Raw genomic sequence first — 19,283 nt, forward strand, 5'->3', positions numbered from 1 at the left:
CACATCCTCACCAACACCTGTCATTTCCTGACTGGTTAAATTTAGCCATTCTGACTGATGTGAGGTAGTATCTCACTGTGGTTTTGATTTGTATTTCCCTGATGCCAAATGATATGGAACACTTTTTCATGTGTCTGTTGGCCATCTGTTCATGTCTTCTGCCCATTTCTTGATTGGGTTCTTTGTTCTTTAGGTATTGAGTGTGATAAGTTCTTTATAGATTTTGGATACCAGTCCTTTATCTGATATGTATTTGCAAATATCTTCTCCCATTTTGTCACTTGTCTTTTGGTTTTGCTGACTGTTTCCTTTGCTGTGCAAAAGCTTTTGATCTTGATGAAGTCCCAAAAGTTCATCTTTGCCCTTGCTTCCCTTGCCTTTTTGACATCTCTAGGAAAAAGTTACTGCAACTGAGGTTGAAGAGGTTGCTGCCTGTGTTCTTGTAAAGGATTTTGATGGATTCCTGTCTCACACTGAGGTCTTAAATTCATTTTGAGTCTATTTTTGTGCGTGATGTAAGGAAATGGTCCAGTTTCATTCTTCTGCATGTGATTGTCCAATTTTCCCAATACCATTTGTTGAAAAGACTGTCTTTTTTCCATTAGACATTCTTTCCTGCTTTGTTGAAGATTAATTGACTATAGAGTTGAGGGTCCATTTCTGGGCTCTCTATTCTGTTCCATTGATCTGTGTGTCTGTTTTGTGCCAGTACCATACTGTCTTGATGATATCAGCTTTGTAATAGAGCTTGAAGTCTGGAATTGTGATGCCACCAACTTTGGCTTTCTTTTTCAACATTCCTCTGGCTATTCGGGGACTTTTCTGGTTCCATATAAATTTTAGGATTATTTGTTCCATTTCTTTGAAAAAAATTGATGGTATTTTGATAGGGATTGCATGAAATGTGTAGATTGCTTTAGGTAGCATAGACATTTTCACAATATTTATTCTTCCAGTCCTTGAGCATGGAACGTTTTTCCATTTCTTTGTGTCTTCCTCAATTTCTTTCATGAGTATTTTATAGTTTTCTGATTACAGATCCTTTGCCTCTTTGGTTAGGTTTGTTCCTAGGTATCTTATGGTTTTGGGTATAACTGTAAATGGGATTGACTCCTTAATTTCTCTTTCCTCTGTCTTGCTGTTGGTGAAATGCAACTGATTTCTGTGCATTGGTTTTATATCCTGACACTTCACTAAATTCCTGTATGAGTTCTAGCAGTTTTGGAGTGGAGTCTTTATTTTTTGGGTTTTCCACATAAAATATCATATCATCTGCAAAGAGTGAGAGCTTGACTTCTTCTCTGCTGATTCATATTTCTTTAATTTCTTTTTGTTGTCTGATTGCTGAGGCTAGGACTTCTAGGACTGTGTTGAATAGCAGTGGTGATAGTGGACATCCCTGCCATATTTCTGACCGGAGTGGAAAAGCTGTCAGGTTTTCCCCATTGAGAATGATATTTGCTGTGGGTTTTCATAGATGGCTTTGATGATATTGAGATATGTACCCTACACTTTGAAGAGTTTTGATTAAGAAAGGATGCTGTACTTTGTCAAATGCTTTTTCAGCATCTATTGAGAGTATCATATGGCTCTTGTTCTTTCTTTCATTAATGTATTGTATCACATTGATTGATTTGTGGATGTTGAACCAACCTTGTAGCCCAGGAATAAATCACACTTGGTCGTGGTAAATAATCTTTTTAATGTACTGTTGGATCCTATTGGCTAACATTTTGGTGAGAACTTTCACATCTATGTTCATCAAGGATATTGATCTGTAATTCTCCTTTTTTTTTTTTTTTAAGATTTATCTATTTATTTGACAGACAGAGATCACAAGTAGGCAGAGAGGCAGACAGAGAGAGAGGAGGAAGCAGGCTCCCTGCTGAGCAGAGAGCCCGATGTGGGGCTCAATCCCAGGACCCTGGGATCATGACCTGAGCCGAAAGCAGAGATTTTAACCCACTGAGCCACCCAGGCGCCCCTGTAATTCTCCTTTTTGATGGGGTCTGTCTGGTTTTGGGATCATGGTAATGCTGGCCTCATAAAATAGGTTTGGAAGTTTTCCTTCTACTTCTTTATTTTAGAACAGTCCCAGGAGAATAGGTATTAATTCTTCTTTAAATGTTTGGTAGAATGCCCCTGGGAAGCCGTCTGGCCCTGGGCTCTTATCTCTTGGGAGACTTTTGATGACTGCTTCAATCTCCTTACTGGTTATAGGTCTGTTCAGGGTTTCTATTTCTTCCTGGTTCTGTTTTGGTAGTTTATATGTCTCTGGGAATAAATCCATTTCTTTCAGATTGTCATATTTGCTGGTGTAGAGTTGCTCATAATATGATCTTATAGTTGTTTGTATTTCTTTGGTGTTGGTTGTGATCTCTCCTCTTTCATTCGTGATTTTATTTATTTGGGTCCTTTCTCTTTTCTTTTTGATAAGTCTGGCCAAGGGTTTATTAATCTTTTTAATTCTTTCATAGAACCAGCTCCTAGTTTTGTTGATTTGTTCTACTGTTGTTTTGGTTTCTATTTCATTGATTTCTGCTCTGGTCTTTATTATTTCTCTTCTCCAGCTAGGTTTAGGCTTTCTTTGCTATTCTTTCTCCAGCTCCTTTAGATGTAGGGTTAGGTTGTGTACTTGAGACCTTTCGTTTTTCTTGAGAAAGGCTTGCATTGCTATATACTTTCCTGTCAGGTCCTCCTTTGCTGTGTCCCAAAGATTTTCAACAGTTGTGTTTTAATTTTCATTTGTTTCCATGAATTTTTTCAATTCTTCTTTAATTTTCTGGTTGACCCATTCATTCTTTAGTAGGATGCTCTTTAGCCTCCATGTATTTAAGTTCTTTCCAACTTTTCTCTTGTGATTGAGTTCTAGCTTCAGAGCTTTGTGGTCTGACGATATGCAGGGAATGATCCCAATCCTCTGGTACTTGTTGAGACCTCATTTGTGATCCAGGATGTGATCTATTCTGGAAAATGTTCCATGTTGCTTTGGGATGGAATGTTCTGAATATATCTGTGATGTCCATCTGGTTCAGTCTGTCATTTATTTATTTATTTATTTATTTCGGTTTTTTATTTTTATTTTTATTTTTTTAAAGATTTTATTTATTTATCAGAGAGAGAGAGGGAGAGAGAGCGAGCACAGGCAGACAGAATGGCAGGCAGAGCAGAGGGAGAAGCAGACTCCCCGCCGAGCAAGGAGCCCGATATGGGACTCGATCCCAGGACACCGGGATCATGACCCGAGCCGAAGGCAGCTGCTTAACCAACTGAGCCACCCAGGCGTCCCTCAGTCTGTCATTTAAAGCCTTTATGTCCTTGTTGATCTCTTGCTGAGATGATCTATCCATTTTATTGAGGGGATTGTTAAAGTCCCCTACTATTACTGTATTGTTGTTGATGTGTTTCTTTGCTTTTGTTATTAATTGGTTTATATAATTGGCTTCTCCCATGTTAGGGACATAGATGTTTAAAATTGTTAGATCTTGTTGGACAGACCCAATGATATAGTGTCCTTCTTCATCTCTTATTATAGTCCTTGGCGTAAAATCCAATTTAAATGATATAAAGATTGCTACTCCTGCTTTCTTTTGATGTCCATTAGCATGGTAAATTGTTCTCTGCCCCCTCACTTTAAATCTGGAAGTGTCTTTGGGTCTAAAATGAGTTTCTTGCACACGGCATATCAGTGGGTCTTGTTTTTTTTTTTTATCCATTCTGATACCCATTGTCTTTTGATTGGGGTATTTAGCCCATTTACATCCAGGGTAACTCTTGAAAGTTATGAATTTAGTGCCATTGTATTGCCTGTAAGGTGACTGTTACTCTATATTGTTTCCTTTCCCTTCTGGTCTGTTACTTTTAGGCTCTCTCTTTGCTTAGAGGACCCCTTTCAATATTTCCTGTAAGGCTGGTTTGGTGTTTGCAAATTCTTTTAATTTTTTTTTTGTCCTGGAAGCTTTTTATCTCTCCTTCTATTTTCAATCATAGCCTAGCTGGATACAGTATTCTTGGCTGCATATTTTTCTCATTGAGTGCTCTAAATATATCATGCCAGTCCTTTCTGGCCTGCCAGGTCTCTGTGGATAGGTCTGCTGCCAATACAATATTTCTTCTGTTGTATGTTACAGACCTCTTGTCCTGATCTGCTTTCAGAATTTTCTCTTTGCCACTGAAGTGTGTAAGTTTTACTATTAGATGATGGGGTGTGGACCTATTTTATTGATTTTGAAGGGGGTTCTCCGTGCCTCCTGGATTTTAATGCTTGTTCCCTTCACCAAATTAGGGAAATTCTCTGCTATAATTTGCACCAATATACCTTCTGCCCCTCTCTGTCTTCTTCTTCTGGGATCCCGATTATTCTAATATTGTTTTGTCTTACAATATCACTTATCTCTTAAATTCTCCCCTCATGGTCCAGTAGTTCTTTATCTCTTTTTTTCTCAGCTTCTTTATTCTCCATCATTTGGTCTTCTATATCACTAATTCTCTCTTTTGCTTTGCTTATCCAAGTAGTAGGAGCCTCCATTTTTTTATTGCACCTCTTTAATAGCTTTTTTGATTTCAACTTGTTAGGTTTTAGTCCTTTTATTTCTCCAGAAAGGGATTTTGTTTCTCCAAAAAGGGATTCTCTAGTGTCTTTCATGCTTTTTTTGAGCCCAGCTAGCACCCTGATAATTGTTATTCTGAACTCTGGTTCACATCTTAGTAATGTCCATACTGATTAGGTCAGTCGCTGTCAGTACTTCCTCTTGTTCTTTTTTTTGAGGTGAGTTTTCTCTCGTCATTTTACCCAGATAAGAATAGATAAACAAGAGGACAAAATACGAAAAGGTGAGCAACGACCCAAGAAAAATGTACACTAACCCAATTGGAAGAGACCCGAAACTGGAAGGAGAAGAAAGGGGAAAAAAAAAAAAAAGATTAGGCTGGTGAATAGAACAGAGCCACCACTTGATTTTGGGTGTATTTTGGTCTGTTAGAAGAGATTTTAAAGAAAGAAAAACTTATATATATACAAAAATAAGGGTAGACATGATGAAGCATTGGAATATGACTGTAAAGATGAAAATTCAAAATGATTCTGAAAAAGGAATTGATAAGAGGTTGGTTGGAAAAAGGAAAAAGAAAAGAGAGAATGTGATCAGGCTGGAGACTAGAACAAAGCCATGTGCTAGATTTAGGGTATATTTTGATCTATTAGAAGAAATTGTATCCCAAAAATTTAAAGAAAAATCCTTTATGTTTACAAAAAATAAGGTTAAATACAGTGAAGGGATAGAATATGACTATAACAATGAAAAGTTAATAAGATTTTTTAAAAAGGTATTGATAAGATATAATTGTTAAAAACCATATAAATAGGAAAGAGGAAAAGTTAAGTAGAATAAGAAAAAAATAAAATTTACAAAAGTTAACTTTGAAAGACTAAAGGATCTTGGGGAAAAAGCCATGCATTCTATGTGTTGTTTTCTCCTAGCTCTGGAGTTCTGCAGTTCTCATTGATCAGTGGACTTGGTCTTGGCTGGATGTTCTTGCTGCTCTTTTGATGGAGGGGCCTTTTGCAGTGATTCTCAAGTGTCTTTGCTTGAGGCAGAATTGCACCGCCCTTGCCAGGGGCCAGGCTAAGTAATCTGCTTGGGTTTTCTCTCGGGAGCTTTTGTTCCCTGAATGATTTCCGTACAGCTTTGAAGGAAGGGAATGAAGATGGCAGCCTCCCAGTCTCCAGCCTATAGGAGCCGAGAGCTTGGGGCCTCACTCCTCAGTGCACCCTCAGAGTAAAGCAGTCACTCCCTCCCATCTCCCTGGTCTCCGGCCACATTCCATGCTCCTTCTGCCTGTGACTGTGTTTCTATGTTTGGCACATAGCCCCGTTTGGACTTTCCAAACCCAGCAGTTTCCTGCAGTGTGCTCCTGTGCTGCTCCTCTCAGAGGAGGAAGGAGGGGGTCTTTCTGGATCTGCCACTTGTAGGGTACCTACTGGAAGAGCAGTGGCTTGACTGTGCCTCGGATCTCAGATTAAGGTAACCCCGAGCTGAGATTGCACTCCTCAGCTCCATGTCTGGAGCCGGCTTTCCTGCTCTGATACCTGGGAGCTCTGCCATACTCAGGCACCCCTGGTCTTTCTGTCACCCTGCAGGTCCTGAAACCACACTGTCTCTGCAAGGGCTGTACCCCCCCCCCTCCCGCTTAGTCTCTGGAGCGACATCCTTCAGTGGAGCAGACTTATAAAAGTTCCAATTTTGTGCTCTCTCACTTGCGAGGAGCTGGCCTCTCCTGCTGTGGTCTGTCTTCCCATCGCTTTGGATTCACTTCTCTGCATGTTCTACCATCTGGAAAGTAGTTGATTTTCTGTTCCTAGAATTGCTGCTCTTCTTCTATCTCCTGTTGAGTTTGTAGGTATTCAGAATGGTTTGGTAACTATCGAGCTGAACTCCTGGGATATTATGATATTTCAGTCTCCTACTCTTCCGCCGTCTTACTTCCTCTCCTCACTTTCTCTTTCTTAAGGTAGCTTTGTCTGTGTTCCCTCTGGCTCTTCTGCTCCCTTCTTCTCCTTGTGACAGAATCTTTTCTGCCTCTCTCCCCAACTCTGTATCCGCAAGCTTGCAGTGCTATATTAGGATTTTTCTGTTTTCCCACTAGTTACAGAGAATTTATGTTTTCTAGTTCCTAGAATTGCTGAAGGAATGGTTCCTATAGTTTTTACTTGTCCTCATTGATTTTATTTTTATTTTGGGGGGGAAGAAAATAGTGAGTTTTAAATCAGAATGCCACTATTGTGTTCCAAACCTGAGGGTCGTTCTATAATGGAAGTTTTGTAGATGAAGAATTAAAAGCAAATATTAAACAGGTATATACATTTGTCCTTAAAAGGGAAGCTAGAGTTTTGAGGTTCTTAAATTTAGTGTAGTTAATGTGTATTTTAAGTAGAATTCTCCTGACCTTTATTGTGGTTGTTTTCATGAAGAAAAATAGAGAAAAATAATAACCACAGATTTTGGGGATTTTATTTCACTACCCATTATGCCTACCTTTTGCCTTCTGAAAATATTGATTTAAAAGGCTCTTAAAACTGACCAAAGACCATATGGTAATCCAGACTTATTTGTAGATGACTTGACTGAGGTTCGGAGAGGTAAAGTGACTGTCTGAGATCACACAGGTAGATGGAGATGTGACTAGAACCCTGGCTTCCAGACCATTTCTCTGTCTCAAACATTAGATTTTCGTTTTAGGAGTCAGGACATTACATGTACAGTTTGGTCTGATACAAACTATAATTCTAGGCTGTAGATCTGTGACCTGTTTTGTAATAAGTAAAGTAAAAAAAGTTCCTGTTAAGAAAGTATAGGACCTAGGGGTGAGTGGCTGGTTCAGTCTAGAGCATGCAACTCTTATTCTTGGGGTTATGAGTTCAAGCCCCACATTGGGCATGGGACCTACTTAAAAAGAAGAAGAAGAAGAAAAGAAGGTATATAATGTCTCAGAATGATATCCTTGAGGGAAGAGCAATATGATTAAAAAAGCCTGTAGCTACAGCACTATTTTGAAGCAAGGACTTTAACTGTAGGCAATAAAATATTTATGTTATTCATAAAAGAGCTATAAGTGCTTTATAAATTTAACCTTTTCTATTTCCATGGTCTGAAGTAAAAAGTATACAGTGCCCTTTTATTTTTGTATGTTCTTAAAGGTAGAACAAGGAAAATATTGCCAAGAAGTGCTGACTTACTGATTTCTTTCTGGGATCTTTTACATTCTGCTGATTGAATGTGAATTTGGAAGGGTTATTTACACATGCACATGAAACTAAAGAGAGTTATAATTTGAATGAATGTTTTAAACAAGTAGAAACAGTCTAATAAGTTCCTAACTAGTAAATGATGTTTATGTAGCAAAGTTAAATCATTACAGGTCTATTTCCTTTAGTTTAATGTTTAGGGACTTATTTAGGTGAAATGCACATCGATTTGCTTCTGTAATGTTTTCTGGCATCATGGTTTAAAGAATAATTTCATCTTAAATATAGTCTTTGAGGACCTTTCAGATGTTAGGCACTCTTCTAGGGGCTTTGCATATATTTATTATAACCATTAACAACAGTATACAGAGTAAGTTGGTATCCCCATTTTGATGACAAGAAAAGTAAAACTTGAAGAGGAAACTTTCTCAAGATTACAGTTTTAAGCAGCTAAGTAGGGGTGCAAACTCAAATCTCTGTGATACTGAAGATAGTTCTTCTTTACTTTATGCCAAAAATTCTCCAAATGGATCAGACTAAGATAGACTTCAGAACACATTTGTAAAATCTATACCACAGTCTTGATTATTTGATAATTAAGTACTCTCTGGCAGTATTTGTCCATAAAAGAATATGTTCTTTTCTGACTATCAGGCCCCTTGCCTGAGAGTCTATGATATTTATTAGAAATGAACAGAAGCATTGCCAGTAGGTAGCAGTTCTTCCAGCCTACAGTTCTATCTCTGAATAGAAATACCAAGGGGTCATTTATGAAAGAGCTTGATATTTGCTTTCTAGGACATGAGCTATGAACGATCACATAGCCCATGAGAAACGGGGAAAATTCCATATGCCATTCTTTATATAAACTATCAAAAGCCACTAAAGTTAACTTGGTTTTATGTATTTGAAAAGCAGTCAAATGTCTGTTTTACATTTGTTACTAGTTCTTTCTTAAATCTGATATGCAGTAAGAAATAGGCAGGAAAGCATATTTGGAATCAAAGGCATCACATAATTTTAATCTTTTTTAAAAATTGATTTGGCGTAAACATGTCTCATTTTTAACTGTATTTTGGTGGAGTCTTTAGGGTGTTCTATGTATAGTAGCTGCGCAGCTGCCAGTAGTGACAGTTTTACTTCTTCATTACCAATTTGGATGCCTTTTATTCCTTTATCTTGTGTGATTGTTGCAACTAGGGCTCCCAGTATGTTGAAGAAAAGTGATGGGAGTGGACATCCTTGTCTTGTTACTGCTCTTAGAGGAAAAGCTATCAGTCAGTATTTTACCATTGAGCATAATGTTAGCTGTGGGGTTTTCATATATGGCCTTTATTATGTTGAGCTATGTTCCCTGTAAACCAATTTTGCTGAGGGTTTTTAACATAAATAGGTGTTGAAATTCATCACACTTTTTCTGCCTCTAGTGGGATGATCGTGTGATTTTTACTTTTCATTTTGTTGATGTGGTGTATGATATTGATTTGTGACTGTTAAACTATCCCTACATCTTTGGACTAAATTCCACTTGATCATGGTGAATGATCATTTTAATGTATTCTTGAACTTGGCTTGCTAATATTTTGTTGAGGATTTTGCATCTGTGTTGATCAGAGATACTAACTTGTAGTTTTCTTCTTTTGTAGTGTCTTTGGTTTTGGTGTCAGAGTAATGCTGACCTCAGAATTAATTTGGGAGCTTTCCTTCTAATATTTTTGGGGGGAATAGTTTGAGAAGAATACATATTCTTTATTTTTTTAAATTTATTTTAGTATTAACTCTTCCTTAAATGTTTGGTACAATGCACCTGTAAATCCATCTGGTCCTAGACTGTTGTTTGCTAGGAGTTTGATTACTGATTGAGTTTCACTGCTAGCAGTTAGTTTGTTCAAATTTTCTATTTCTTCTGATTCAGGTGTGGACATTTACATGTTTCTAGGAATTTATTCATTTCTTCTAGGTTGCCCAATATAATTTTCATAATATTCTTATAATCCTTTGCATTTCTGTGCTATCAGTTGTTATTTATCCTCCTTCACTTCTGATTCAGTCCTTTCTTTTTTTTTTTTTGTTGCTGAATCTGGCTAAAGGCTTATCAGCTTTATCTTTTCAGAGAACCAGTTCCTAGTTTCACTGACATTTTCTTTCTTTCTTTCTTTCTTTCTTTCTTTCTTTCTTTCTTTCTTTCTGTCTGTCTGTCTCTATTTCTTTCTGTCTCTATTTCTGCTCTAGCCTTAATATTTCCTTCTATTAGCTTTGGGCTTTGTTCTTTCTATAGATTTCTTAGATGTAAGGTTAGGTGTTTGAGATTTTTCTTGTTTCTGATTTAGGCTTGTATTGATACAAACTTCCCTCTTAGAACTGCTTTTTGCTGCATCTCAAAGATTTTGGACAGTTGTATTTTCTTTTATCTCCATAGATTTTATTCCCTCTTTGACTTTTTTTTTTTTTTTTTTTTTTGGTTGACCCATTGATTGTCTACTAGCATGTTGTTTAGCCTCTGTGTATTTGTGTTCTTTCTAGATTTCCTCTTGTAATTGATTTCTAGTGTTACATTGTTGTGGTCAGAAAAGATGCTTGATAGGATTTCAGTTTTACGGATTTTATTGAGATATGTTTTATGGCTTAACATGTGATCTGTTCTGGAAAATGTTCTGTGTGCACTTGAAAAGAACATATATTCTGCTGTTTTCAGGTAGAATGTTGTATATATATCTGTTAGGTCCATTGGTCTAATGTGTTGTTCAAAAATACTGTTTCCTGTTGATTTTTTTCTCTGGATGGTCTTACACTGATGTAAGTGTTGTGTTAAAGCCACCTACTATTATTGTCAATTTCTCCCTTTATGCCTGTTAGTAGTTGCTTTATATATTTGGTTGTCCAGTGTTGGGTGCATAGACATTTACAGCTGTTACATCCTCTTTTTAGAATGTTCCCTTTATCATTATATAATGCCAGGCTTAGACTTTAAAACAGAGACTGTAACATAAGACAGTTTTATGTGATCTAAATATTGCTACCTTGGCTTTTTGTTTCACTGCTGTTTGCATGGAATCTTCTTCCATCCATTAAGTGTATACATGTCTTTAGGTCTAAAGTAAGCCTCTTATAGGCAGCAAATGGATAGGTCTCTCTCTCTCTTTCTTTTTTTTTTTAATCTTTTCAGTCACCCTGTATCTTTTAATTGTAGCATTTTGTCCTTTTACCTTTAAAGTAATTATTCACAGGTATGTTCTTATTGCCATTTTGTGACTTACTTTCTGGTTGTTTTTCTCCATTCCTTCTCTTATTCTCTTCCCCTTTGTTTTGATGGCTTTTTGGTGTTACACTTTTAATTCCTATCTCTTTTTTTGTGTGTGTTTATCTATTATAGGTTTTAGATTTGCAGTTACCATTAAGTTAATATATAACATCTTATGGGTATAGCAGTCTGTATTAAGTTGAGGGTCACTTAAGTTCAAACAGATTCTAAAAGTACGAAATATTTACTCCCCTACCCACATTTTATGAATGTTATATTTTATATAATTTTATTTTGTGTATCCTTGATTCAGTATTGCATGTATAATTCATTTTACTGCTTTTGTGTTTTCATCTCCATACTGGTTTTTTAAGAGATTTTGCCTATCTTTATTATTTATTTTTATTTATTTATGAAATTTCTTCCTTTCATAATTGTCTTACTGTTAGGGCCTTTTCTTTCCACTCAGAATTCCTTTCAACATTTTGTGTAAAGCTAGCTTAGTGGTAATGAACTCCTTTAACTTTTGTTTGTCTGGGAAACTCTATCTCTCCTTTTATTCTAAATCATTATCTTGCTGGAGAGAGTATTCTGGTTGCAGGTTTTTTCCTTTAAGCACTTTGAATATATCATGACACTGTCTTCTAGCCTGCAAAGTTTCTACCAAGAAATCAGCTGATAGCCTTATGGGGTTTCCTTTGTATGCAACTGTTTTTGCTCTTGTTGCTTTTACAATTCTTTTAATAATTAATGAGGCAGAAAGTAATGATAATGTAGGGAGATGTGGCTTTCCTTAGATGCTTTGCCTCCTGAATATGGAGGTCTGTTTCTTCCCTCAGGTTAGGGAATTTTTCAGCTATTATTTTTTCAAATAAGTTTTCTTTCTCTCTTTTCCTTCTGAGATCCCTATAATGCTTATGTTATTATGCTTGATGAAATCATGGAGTTTCCTTATCTTCCTTTATTTATTTATTTATTTTTAGTGCAGCTTAGTTGCTTTCCATTACCGTTTTCTAGATCACCACTCTGTTCTTTTCAATCCTTTGTTCTGTTGATTCCCTCTAGTGTGTTTTTTCCCCCCATTATTGAGTTCATCTCTGTTAGGTTCCTTTTTTATTTTTCTATCTTTTTGTTGAAGATCTGTGATCTTTTTTTTTTTTTTTCCCTCAAGTCCCTTGAGTGGGGAATATCTTTATGACCGTTACTTTGAATTCTTTATCAGGCATAGTGCTTATCTCCATGTCATTTTAGCTTTTTTGCTGCGATTTTTTTTCTTGTTCTTTCATTTGGGATATAGTCTTCTCTCTCCTCATTTGTTCAAACTCTGGGTCTGTGTATTAAGAAGGTCAACTCTGTCTCCTGGTCTTGAAAGTAGTGGCCTTATGAAGAAAAGCTTCTGTGCCCTGGAGCCCAGTGCCCCCGAGCATCAGAACCAGGCACTACAGGGGTGTCTTTGTGGGCTCTGTGCACCTGCTGTTGTGGCCCAGTCACATTTGCCTTTAGTCCAGTTGGCTATAGTGACCTGTCTTATTTTGCTTGCTATGGGCACATCATACCAGGTTTAGTCCTGCACCACTGAGAGGCTTGAGACTACTGTATGGATGTATGTGGGAGGTGTCTACATCTAGTTTGCCTTAGCTATGGGCATTTCAAAAGGCAGGGCACTTTCCCTGTGGGGCTCCCTGAGAAGCTTTTATTGGTGGGAGGGGTGGGCAGTCAGAGTAGATATCTATACCCAGTCTGTTTGCTGTAGCTGCAGGCACACCAAGTGCAGAGCACTCTCCTGGGGTGGCCAGCTCACAGGTTTGGTTGCTGGAACTGTGGGTGTGCTGGTGTGTGGGGTTATCCCTGCCTCTACCCAAGAAAGAGTCACTTTGCAGTGGTGCTAGTCCTTGCTGGGGCTGTTTGCTGGATGTGGTGGGCACGAGCTGCTTTTCGGGGATACCTATCAAGTTGTGGGTGTGGGCTGTATGGGGAGGGTGAGGTATATAGTGCTAGTGAGATAGGTGGATAGGGTTTACACAGATTCCCACATGTGTCAGGCTATTTAGGCTAGGGGAGAGGAAGTGAAGTGGTGCCTGTGTATACTTTTGTTCTTGGAGAAGTTTCCTGAAGATTCCTGCCCCTCCAGCACTTGTTCTGTGATTAGTAAATAAGTCTCTTTCTGTGTATACCACAAGCACTTTTCAAATTGCTGCTTCTATGCTGTATCTAGGCTGGGATATTTATTATAGGTTTTTTGTTTTGGGTTATTTTAGGGCAAGGACAGTTTCCCATTGCGCTTTAGCTCTTCCAGAGCTAAGCCTGCTGATTTTTAAAGTACCTGGAGTTAAACCCTGCTGACTTTAACAGCTTTCAAAGTTAAGCCTCACTGGTTATCAGAGCCAAATGTTATGGGAACTCATCTTCGCAGTGTGGTTCCCTAGTGCCTGGGGTACCTGGCATGGAGTCTGATCATCTCACTTCTCCACACTTGGGATGTCGCTCCTCTCTGTTTTAGTCTCATCCAGGGGGGGTTGGTTCCAGGGCAGCTCTGTCCCATTCTGCCCTAAAGAGGGCAGAAGATTTGGTCTTTCCACAGTTAACTTTGGATGCCAGACTTTGGGTCATTTTTCAGAGTGACTTGCACAGATAGAGCTGTTATCTTGGTGTATCTGTGGAAGGAGTTGAGCTCAGGATGCTCCTACCACTCCATTGTCCTGCTCCCCCCAACTCCTGTTATTTCCTTTTCAATGAACAGATCTCACGGCCTTATATGAAGGGGTTTAAATAATTACAAAAGGAGTTTGAGTAAAAATCACTTGAAAATTACTTGCAGACATGATGAACACTTTTTCTTAAATATTTCAGTGTTCTTTAATAACAGGGATACTCCCTAACATAACTATAATGCAGTTGTAAAAATCAGGAAGTTAAAAGTGATATATTATCTAATATAGTGACACTTTATTCAAACTTTGAAAAAAATCAGATCCAAGATTCAACCCAGGATCAAACATTGCATTTAGTTGTCCTTTATCATCAGTTTTTAAAAATCTGGAACAGATGCTTGGTCTTGGTCTTTTATGCTCTTGCTATTTTTGAAAAATGTATATCAGTTATTTTGTAGTAATAAGTCCTTGATTTGGATTTGTCTGGTTTCCTCAAGATTGGAGTTATACATTTTTGTCAGGAATGTTAGAGAAGCGATGTTATTTCTTTCTCAGTGCATAATAGGAGGAGGCACTTGATAGCTTTTTGTCCCATTATTGGTGATAATAAGTTAGTTCACTTGATATTGGTAGACCATTATAAAGATGCTTTTCCATTATAGGTACAGGCATACCTCAGTCATATTGCAGGTTTGGTTCTAGACTACAGCAATAAAGCAACTACTTCAGTAAAGCAAGTCAAATGAATTTTTTGGTTTTCTAGTGCATCTAAGTTATGTTTTTATTATACCATGGTATATGAAGTATATAATAGCATTATGTCTAAAAAAGCAATGTGCATAATACCTTAACATTTTATTACTAAAAATGCTAATCATCTTAGCTTTCAGTGAGTCATAATCATTGATCAACATAATAATGAAAAATTTTGAAATATTGTAAGAATTACCAAAATGTGATAAAGAGACATGAAGTACCAATAGATTCAGTTTGTAAAAAAAATCAATATATATGATATGTGATAAAAATAAAACACAATAAAATGATATATGCATGCATTGCATATGTTGGGGGAGGTAATTTGACATTATGTAAATACCAGTCTTGCGCTTGCTCATTTTGGCATTTATTAGTGATTCTTTCTTGAATTGGTTATTACTGTAATGGCTATCAAAGCAGTATCCATATTTACATTGATATTTCCAGTGAAGAGGTACAAACCTGTAATACTCTTTTCAGGTCGGCTTCCGTCTCACCAGAGCCCAGGCGTGCCGTGAACCCTTTAGTCACACATTCTGATGTGCACACATGTGGCAGTGACCAATAACATATTCTACTCCTCCTAGAGACTGCTTGTATTATGGGGCTGTAGTCCCTGCGTTGAGACAAATATGAATATACATGCATGCCATTATAGAAGAATGATGGCATTTTTTCCATTTTTTTCCCCCTGAATATATCTTTTAGAGTTTAGCTTACTAAACGATTGCTCTGTGGGGATTAATTTTGTCATCTGTATAGTATATCATGATAATTAGATAAGTTTTTATTTTTAACTTGTAAATTCTCTCAACAATTAAACTAGAGGAGGAGTCTTTTTGAAAGATATTTTTCAATCTGATTTTTAAATGTTATTTGTTAGGATCCGAGGTGTTGGAACAGCAGCTGTTAATATGTGCCTTGTGGCAGCTGGAGTTGCAGATGCCTATTATGAAATGGGAATTCACTGCTGGGATATGGCAGGAGCTGGCATTATTGTTACCGAAGCTGGTGGAGTACTATTGGACGTGACAGGTAAAATTATAGAACAGTAAAAGCATTTTTCTCTCTGTTGGACTTTCCTTTATATGTAGCTTTTTTCCTTTAATGTTTAATATATATTTATTACATAAATTCTTTTTTTTTTTTTTAAAGATTTTATTTATTTTACTTGACAGAGATCACAAGTAGGCAGAGAGGCAGGCAGAGAGAGAGGGGAGGAAGCAGGCTCCCTGCTGAGCAAAGAGCCCGATGCGGGGCTCGATCCCAGGATCTGGGATCATGACCTGAGCCGAAGGCAGAGGCTTTAGCCCACTGAGCCACCCAGGCGCCCCTATTACATAAATTCTTAAAGACAAAACAAAAACAAGGCATGTAGTTTTCTGCAAAATAAGAATAACAAATTGAGGGGCGCCTGGGTGGCTCGGGGTTGAGCCTCTGCTTTTGGCTCGGGTCATGATCCCAGGGTCCTGGGATCAGAGCCTGCATTGGGCTCTTTGCTGAGCAGGGAGCCTGCTTCCCTCTCTGACTCTGCCTGCCTCTTTGCCTACTTATGATCTCTGCCAAATAAAATCTAAAAAAAAAAAAAGCAAAAAATAAAAAACAAATTTAGAGATAGAGGCAAGGATAAGAAGCTAATTATAATGTGGGATTAATAATGATAAATGATTAAGCCTCTTCAGACATGAGTATCAGGAACTCTTTTTTTTTCCATCTTGAATTACTTTATTTTAAAATCACTTATACATGTGTAAACATAAAACCAAATTTAAGATACAACTATGAAACCAAAACATTTTTTTTTTAAATATTTTATTTATTTATTTGTCATAGAGAGAGAAGCGAGAGCAAGCACAGGCAGACAGAGTGGCAGGCAGAGGCAGAGGGAGAAGGAGAAGCAGGCTCCCTGCCAAGCAGGGAGCCCGATGTGGGACTTGATCCCAGGACGCTGGGATCATGACCTGAGCCGAAGGCAGCCGCTCAACCAACTGAGCCACCCAGGCGTCCCGAAACCAAAACATTTTTAAATTAAAAATAAACCAAACTATACAACAAAGAAAATTCAAAAGTATAATATTATTTCAGTATGACCATTAATATTGTCCAGAATCTGTAGCAGTGCTTGCTGTGGCCGTATTTCTTTTACTTTCAGATGTGTGTTCCATATAGTGAGCTGGAGCGTGACTCAGTTTGTCAAAATCTTCGTTTTGTCCCTGGCGTGAACACATTACTTAAATATGAACGCTATCTCCATTCTTTCCCCATTAGTCCAGGTTAAATAAATGTTGTACATCGGAACTCTTTTTTTTTTAAAAGATTTTATTTATTTGACAGACAGGCATCACAGGTAGACAGAAGGCAGGTGGAGAGAGAAGGAAGCAGGCTCCCCACGGAGCAGAGAGCCCGATGTGGGGCTTGATCCCAGGACCCTGAGATCATGACCTGAGCCGAAGGCAGAGGCTTTAACCCACTGAGTCACTCAGGTGCCCCAAGATGGTGAAAATTTTTTAAGTGAAGAGTGAACCTGGGCTAAAAGTATTCACCAGTGATCAGGGAGAAAAGCAATGAAGAAGTAAAGAAATGGGAAGGAGAGTGATATGAAAATGCTGTGCTGTGGAGTCAGATTTCCTGTCCATAGATTCCCAAACATGAAAGAGGTAATAAGAGTGATAAAAAGATTAGAAAAAGAACACAGGAAAGAAGTAGATGAAGCTAATATTACATTGCATGTTAACTCATGAATTTAAATTTAGAAAAAAAAATGACATTTTTCAGACTGGTATGATTGAGAGTCCCCCCCTCCCCAAAAACCTCTGGTATTTACTAAAAGATTCTTAAAACTCATTTATGTATTGCCAAAGCTTAAACATTATGATAATGACAGTTTTTTTTTTTTTAAAGAAAACAAAGTATTAAAATGCTATGAATGACCAATACACATACTATACTAGTTTTACAGGAATCATGTTTGGTTTGATTTTAGGTGCGCCATTTGACTTGATGTCACGAAGAATAATTGCTGCGAATAATAAAACCTTAGCAGAAAGGATAGCCAAAGAAATTCAGGTGATACCACTTCAAAGAGACGATGAAGAGTAATTGCAGCAGCACCACGTAGTCACAACTGTTTCGCCCCATATTTGCTGACACACTGATGGTGTTATAAAACTTAGGATGTTTGTTTCGCGTGTGGAATATGTTTGGTTTAAATTCTTTGAAATCCAGATGAAAAATTGGATTTTGTTTTATATTTTACTAAGACTGGGGATGAAAGAACAGAGGAAATATTTCATTGTTTTAAAAAATTTTGTGTGTAAGAATGTGCTTTGGGGAAAAACACACAGGCAGTTGATGAGACAAGGTATCAATCACATCAACTGCAATAGTTAGCAATTTAGAGTTTCTGAGTATGTATGAGCCTCTGAAATTGACTATGTGCATAGCATTCTTAATTAGAGAGGTAACTTTTTAGAAAAGATTTTCTCCTTAGTTCCCAAAGCCATATTTAATTAAATTTGTAAGTCTATAATGGGTACTTCCTAGACCAAGGTATTTTTCTTTTCAGAGAACCTAGTTTTACTCGTCAGTGTTCACATAGCACCTAGCAGAGTATCTGTCAAATATGGGCAATTAAAAAATAAGCATTGAAAGAATAAATATTTTGGAGGTAACAATTCCTACTTATAACATACATAAAGTAATGAGCTCACCACTCTTTATTTTTATTTTAGGTTTTAAAGTAAAAATTATCCCATCATCGTTTTCATGTTTAACATCATTCCTTTTAACATTTCACATTGCCATACCATTTCAATTACCATATTGCCAGATATCATTTCTAATTGTGGGCATTTCTATAGTTAATATATTTTCTAAGACCCTGCATTACAGTATTTATTTGGATTCAAGAAGCTGTTTCAAAAAAGCATTCTCATCAGCTATGTACTTTTCTACTATAATTAGATACACTGTAAAATTGTACCGAATTCAATATTCATGTTTTAAAGATGTTCACGCTTCATGGTTGTGCCAAGGAAAACCTAGAACCTGGCAGATATACTTTATTGTTAATATTGAACTATGTTTTTTTCCCCAAATTTCTTAATTTCTTTGCTACCATATTCGATTCAGGCTTAAAATATTCCTTAATAGTCTTTGGCTTATGAAACTCGAAGAAAATTATTCTGGTTTATAGATGTTTTAAAAGGTTGATTGACTGCTTAGCCTTGTCCCTGGGCTCTTGAACAGAAGATTTTTTAAGGTCTCATGTGAGCCTTGTATTTGATAGAATGAAAAGTGCATCTGTAAAGTAGGAGGTTATTTTATTGTTGTGCACATCTAATATATTTAAAAATATACTAAGATTTGAGTATTATACTGTATTTGTGCTGTTGTCATGTGCAGTAAAAATATCTTGTACTATATTACTCTACGGTTAATTTTTCAATTAAATTTATTTTAATTAAGACTGATGAAAAATTTTAAGTAACTATGATTGAATGTTGTTAAAATTTCTGGTTTAAAGTACTTCTAGGTGTTTTGTGTTGAGTTGTAAATATTTGACATTTGCAGTTGTGATTGATTATATGTTCTTGGGGTTTTTGCCTACTGTTTTCCCAGCTTTTCTAAAAGACTTAATTTTTTATTCTAAATGCAATTAGATAATCAGTGGCTGAAATTTCTTTGAATGTTGAAAAAGGATTGGCAAGTGAGTTATCCAACAGTAGTTTGAAAATTTGAGTAATAGTCCATCTCTCCAACTCTTTTACAATTTCTTCTAGTATTTACCTCCATCTTTTTAAGGAGGGATATATTGTTAGATATTTATGGGTTTTATTCATTATCTGTTAACTTGCTGTTATAGAAGATAAGGATTTTGTACTTTTAA

General features: G+C 36.9%; 1 protein-coding gene across 2 annotated transcripts in view; it reads left to right on the forward strand.

The window, feature by feature from the left end:
• Window positions 1–18,922, forward strand: part of IMPA1 (inositol monophosphatase 1) — a 35,114-nt gene extending 16,192 nt beyond the window's left edge. For both annotated transcript variants that reach the window (XM_082719625.1, XM_082719626.1), the window contains exons 8-9: window positions 15,279–15,430; window positions 17,379–18,922. In XM_082719625.1, the coding sequence (XP_082575751.1) occupies window positions 15,279–15,430; window positions 17,379–17,494 (268 nt within the window). In that variant the 3' untranslated portion in view covers window positions 17,495–18,922. The remainder of the gene's footprint in view (window positions 1–15,278; window positions 15,431–17,378) is intronic.
• The last annotated feature ends 361 nt before the right edge of the window (window positions 18,923–19,283 follow it).

The sequence above is a fragment of the Mustela nivalis genome, assembly GCF_964662115.1.
Source record: "Mustela nivalis genome assembly, chromosome: 2".
In the NCBI taxonomy this organism is placed as follows: Eukaryota; Metazoa; Chordata; class Mammalia; order Carnivora; family Mustelidae; genus Mustela; species Mustela nivalis.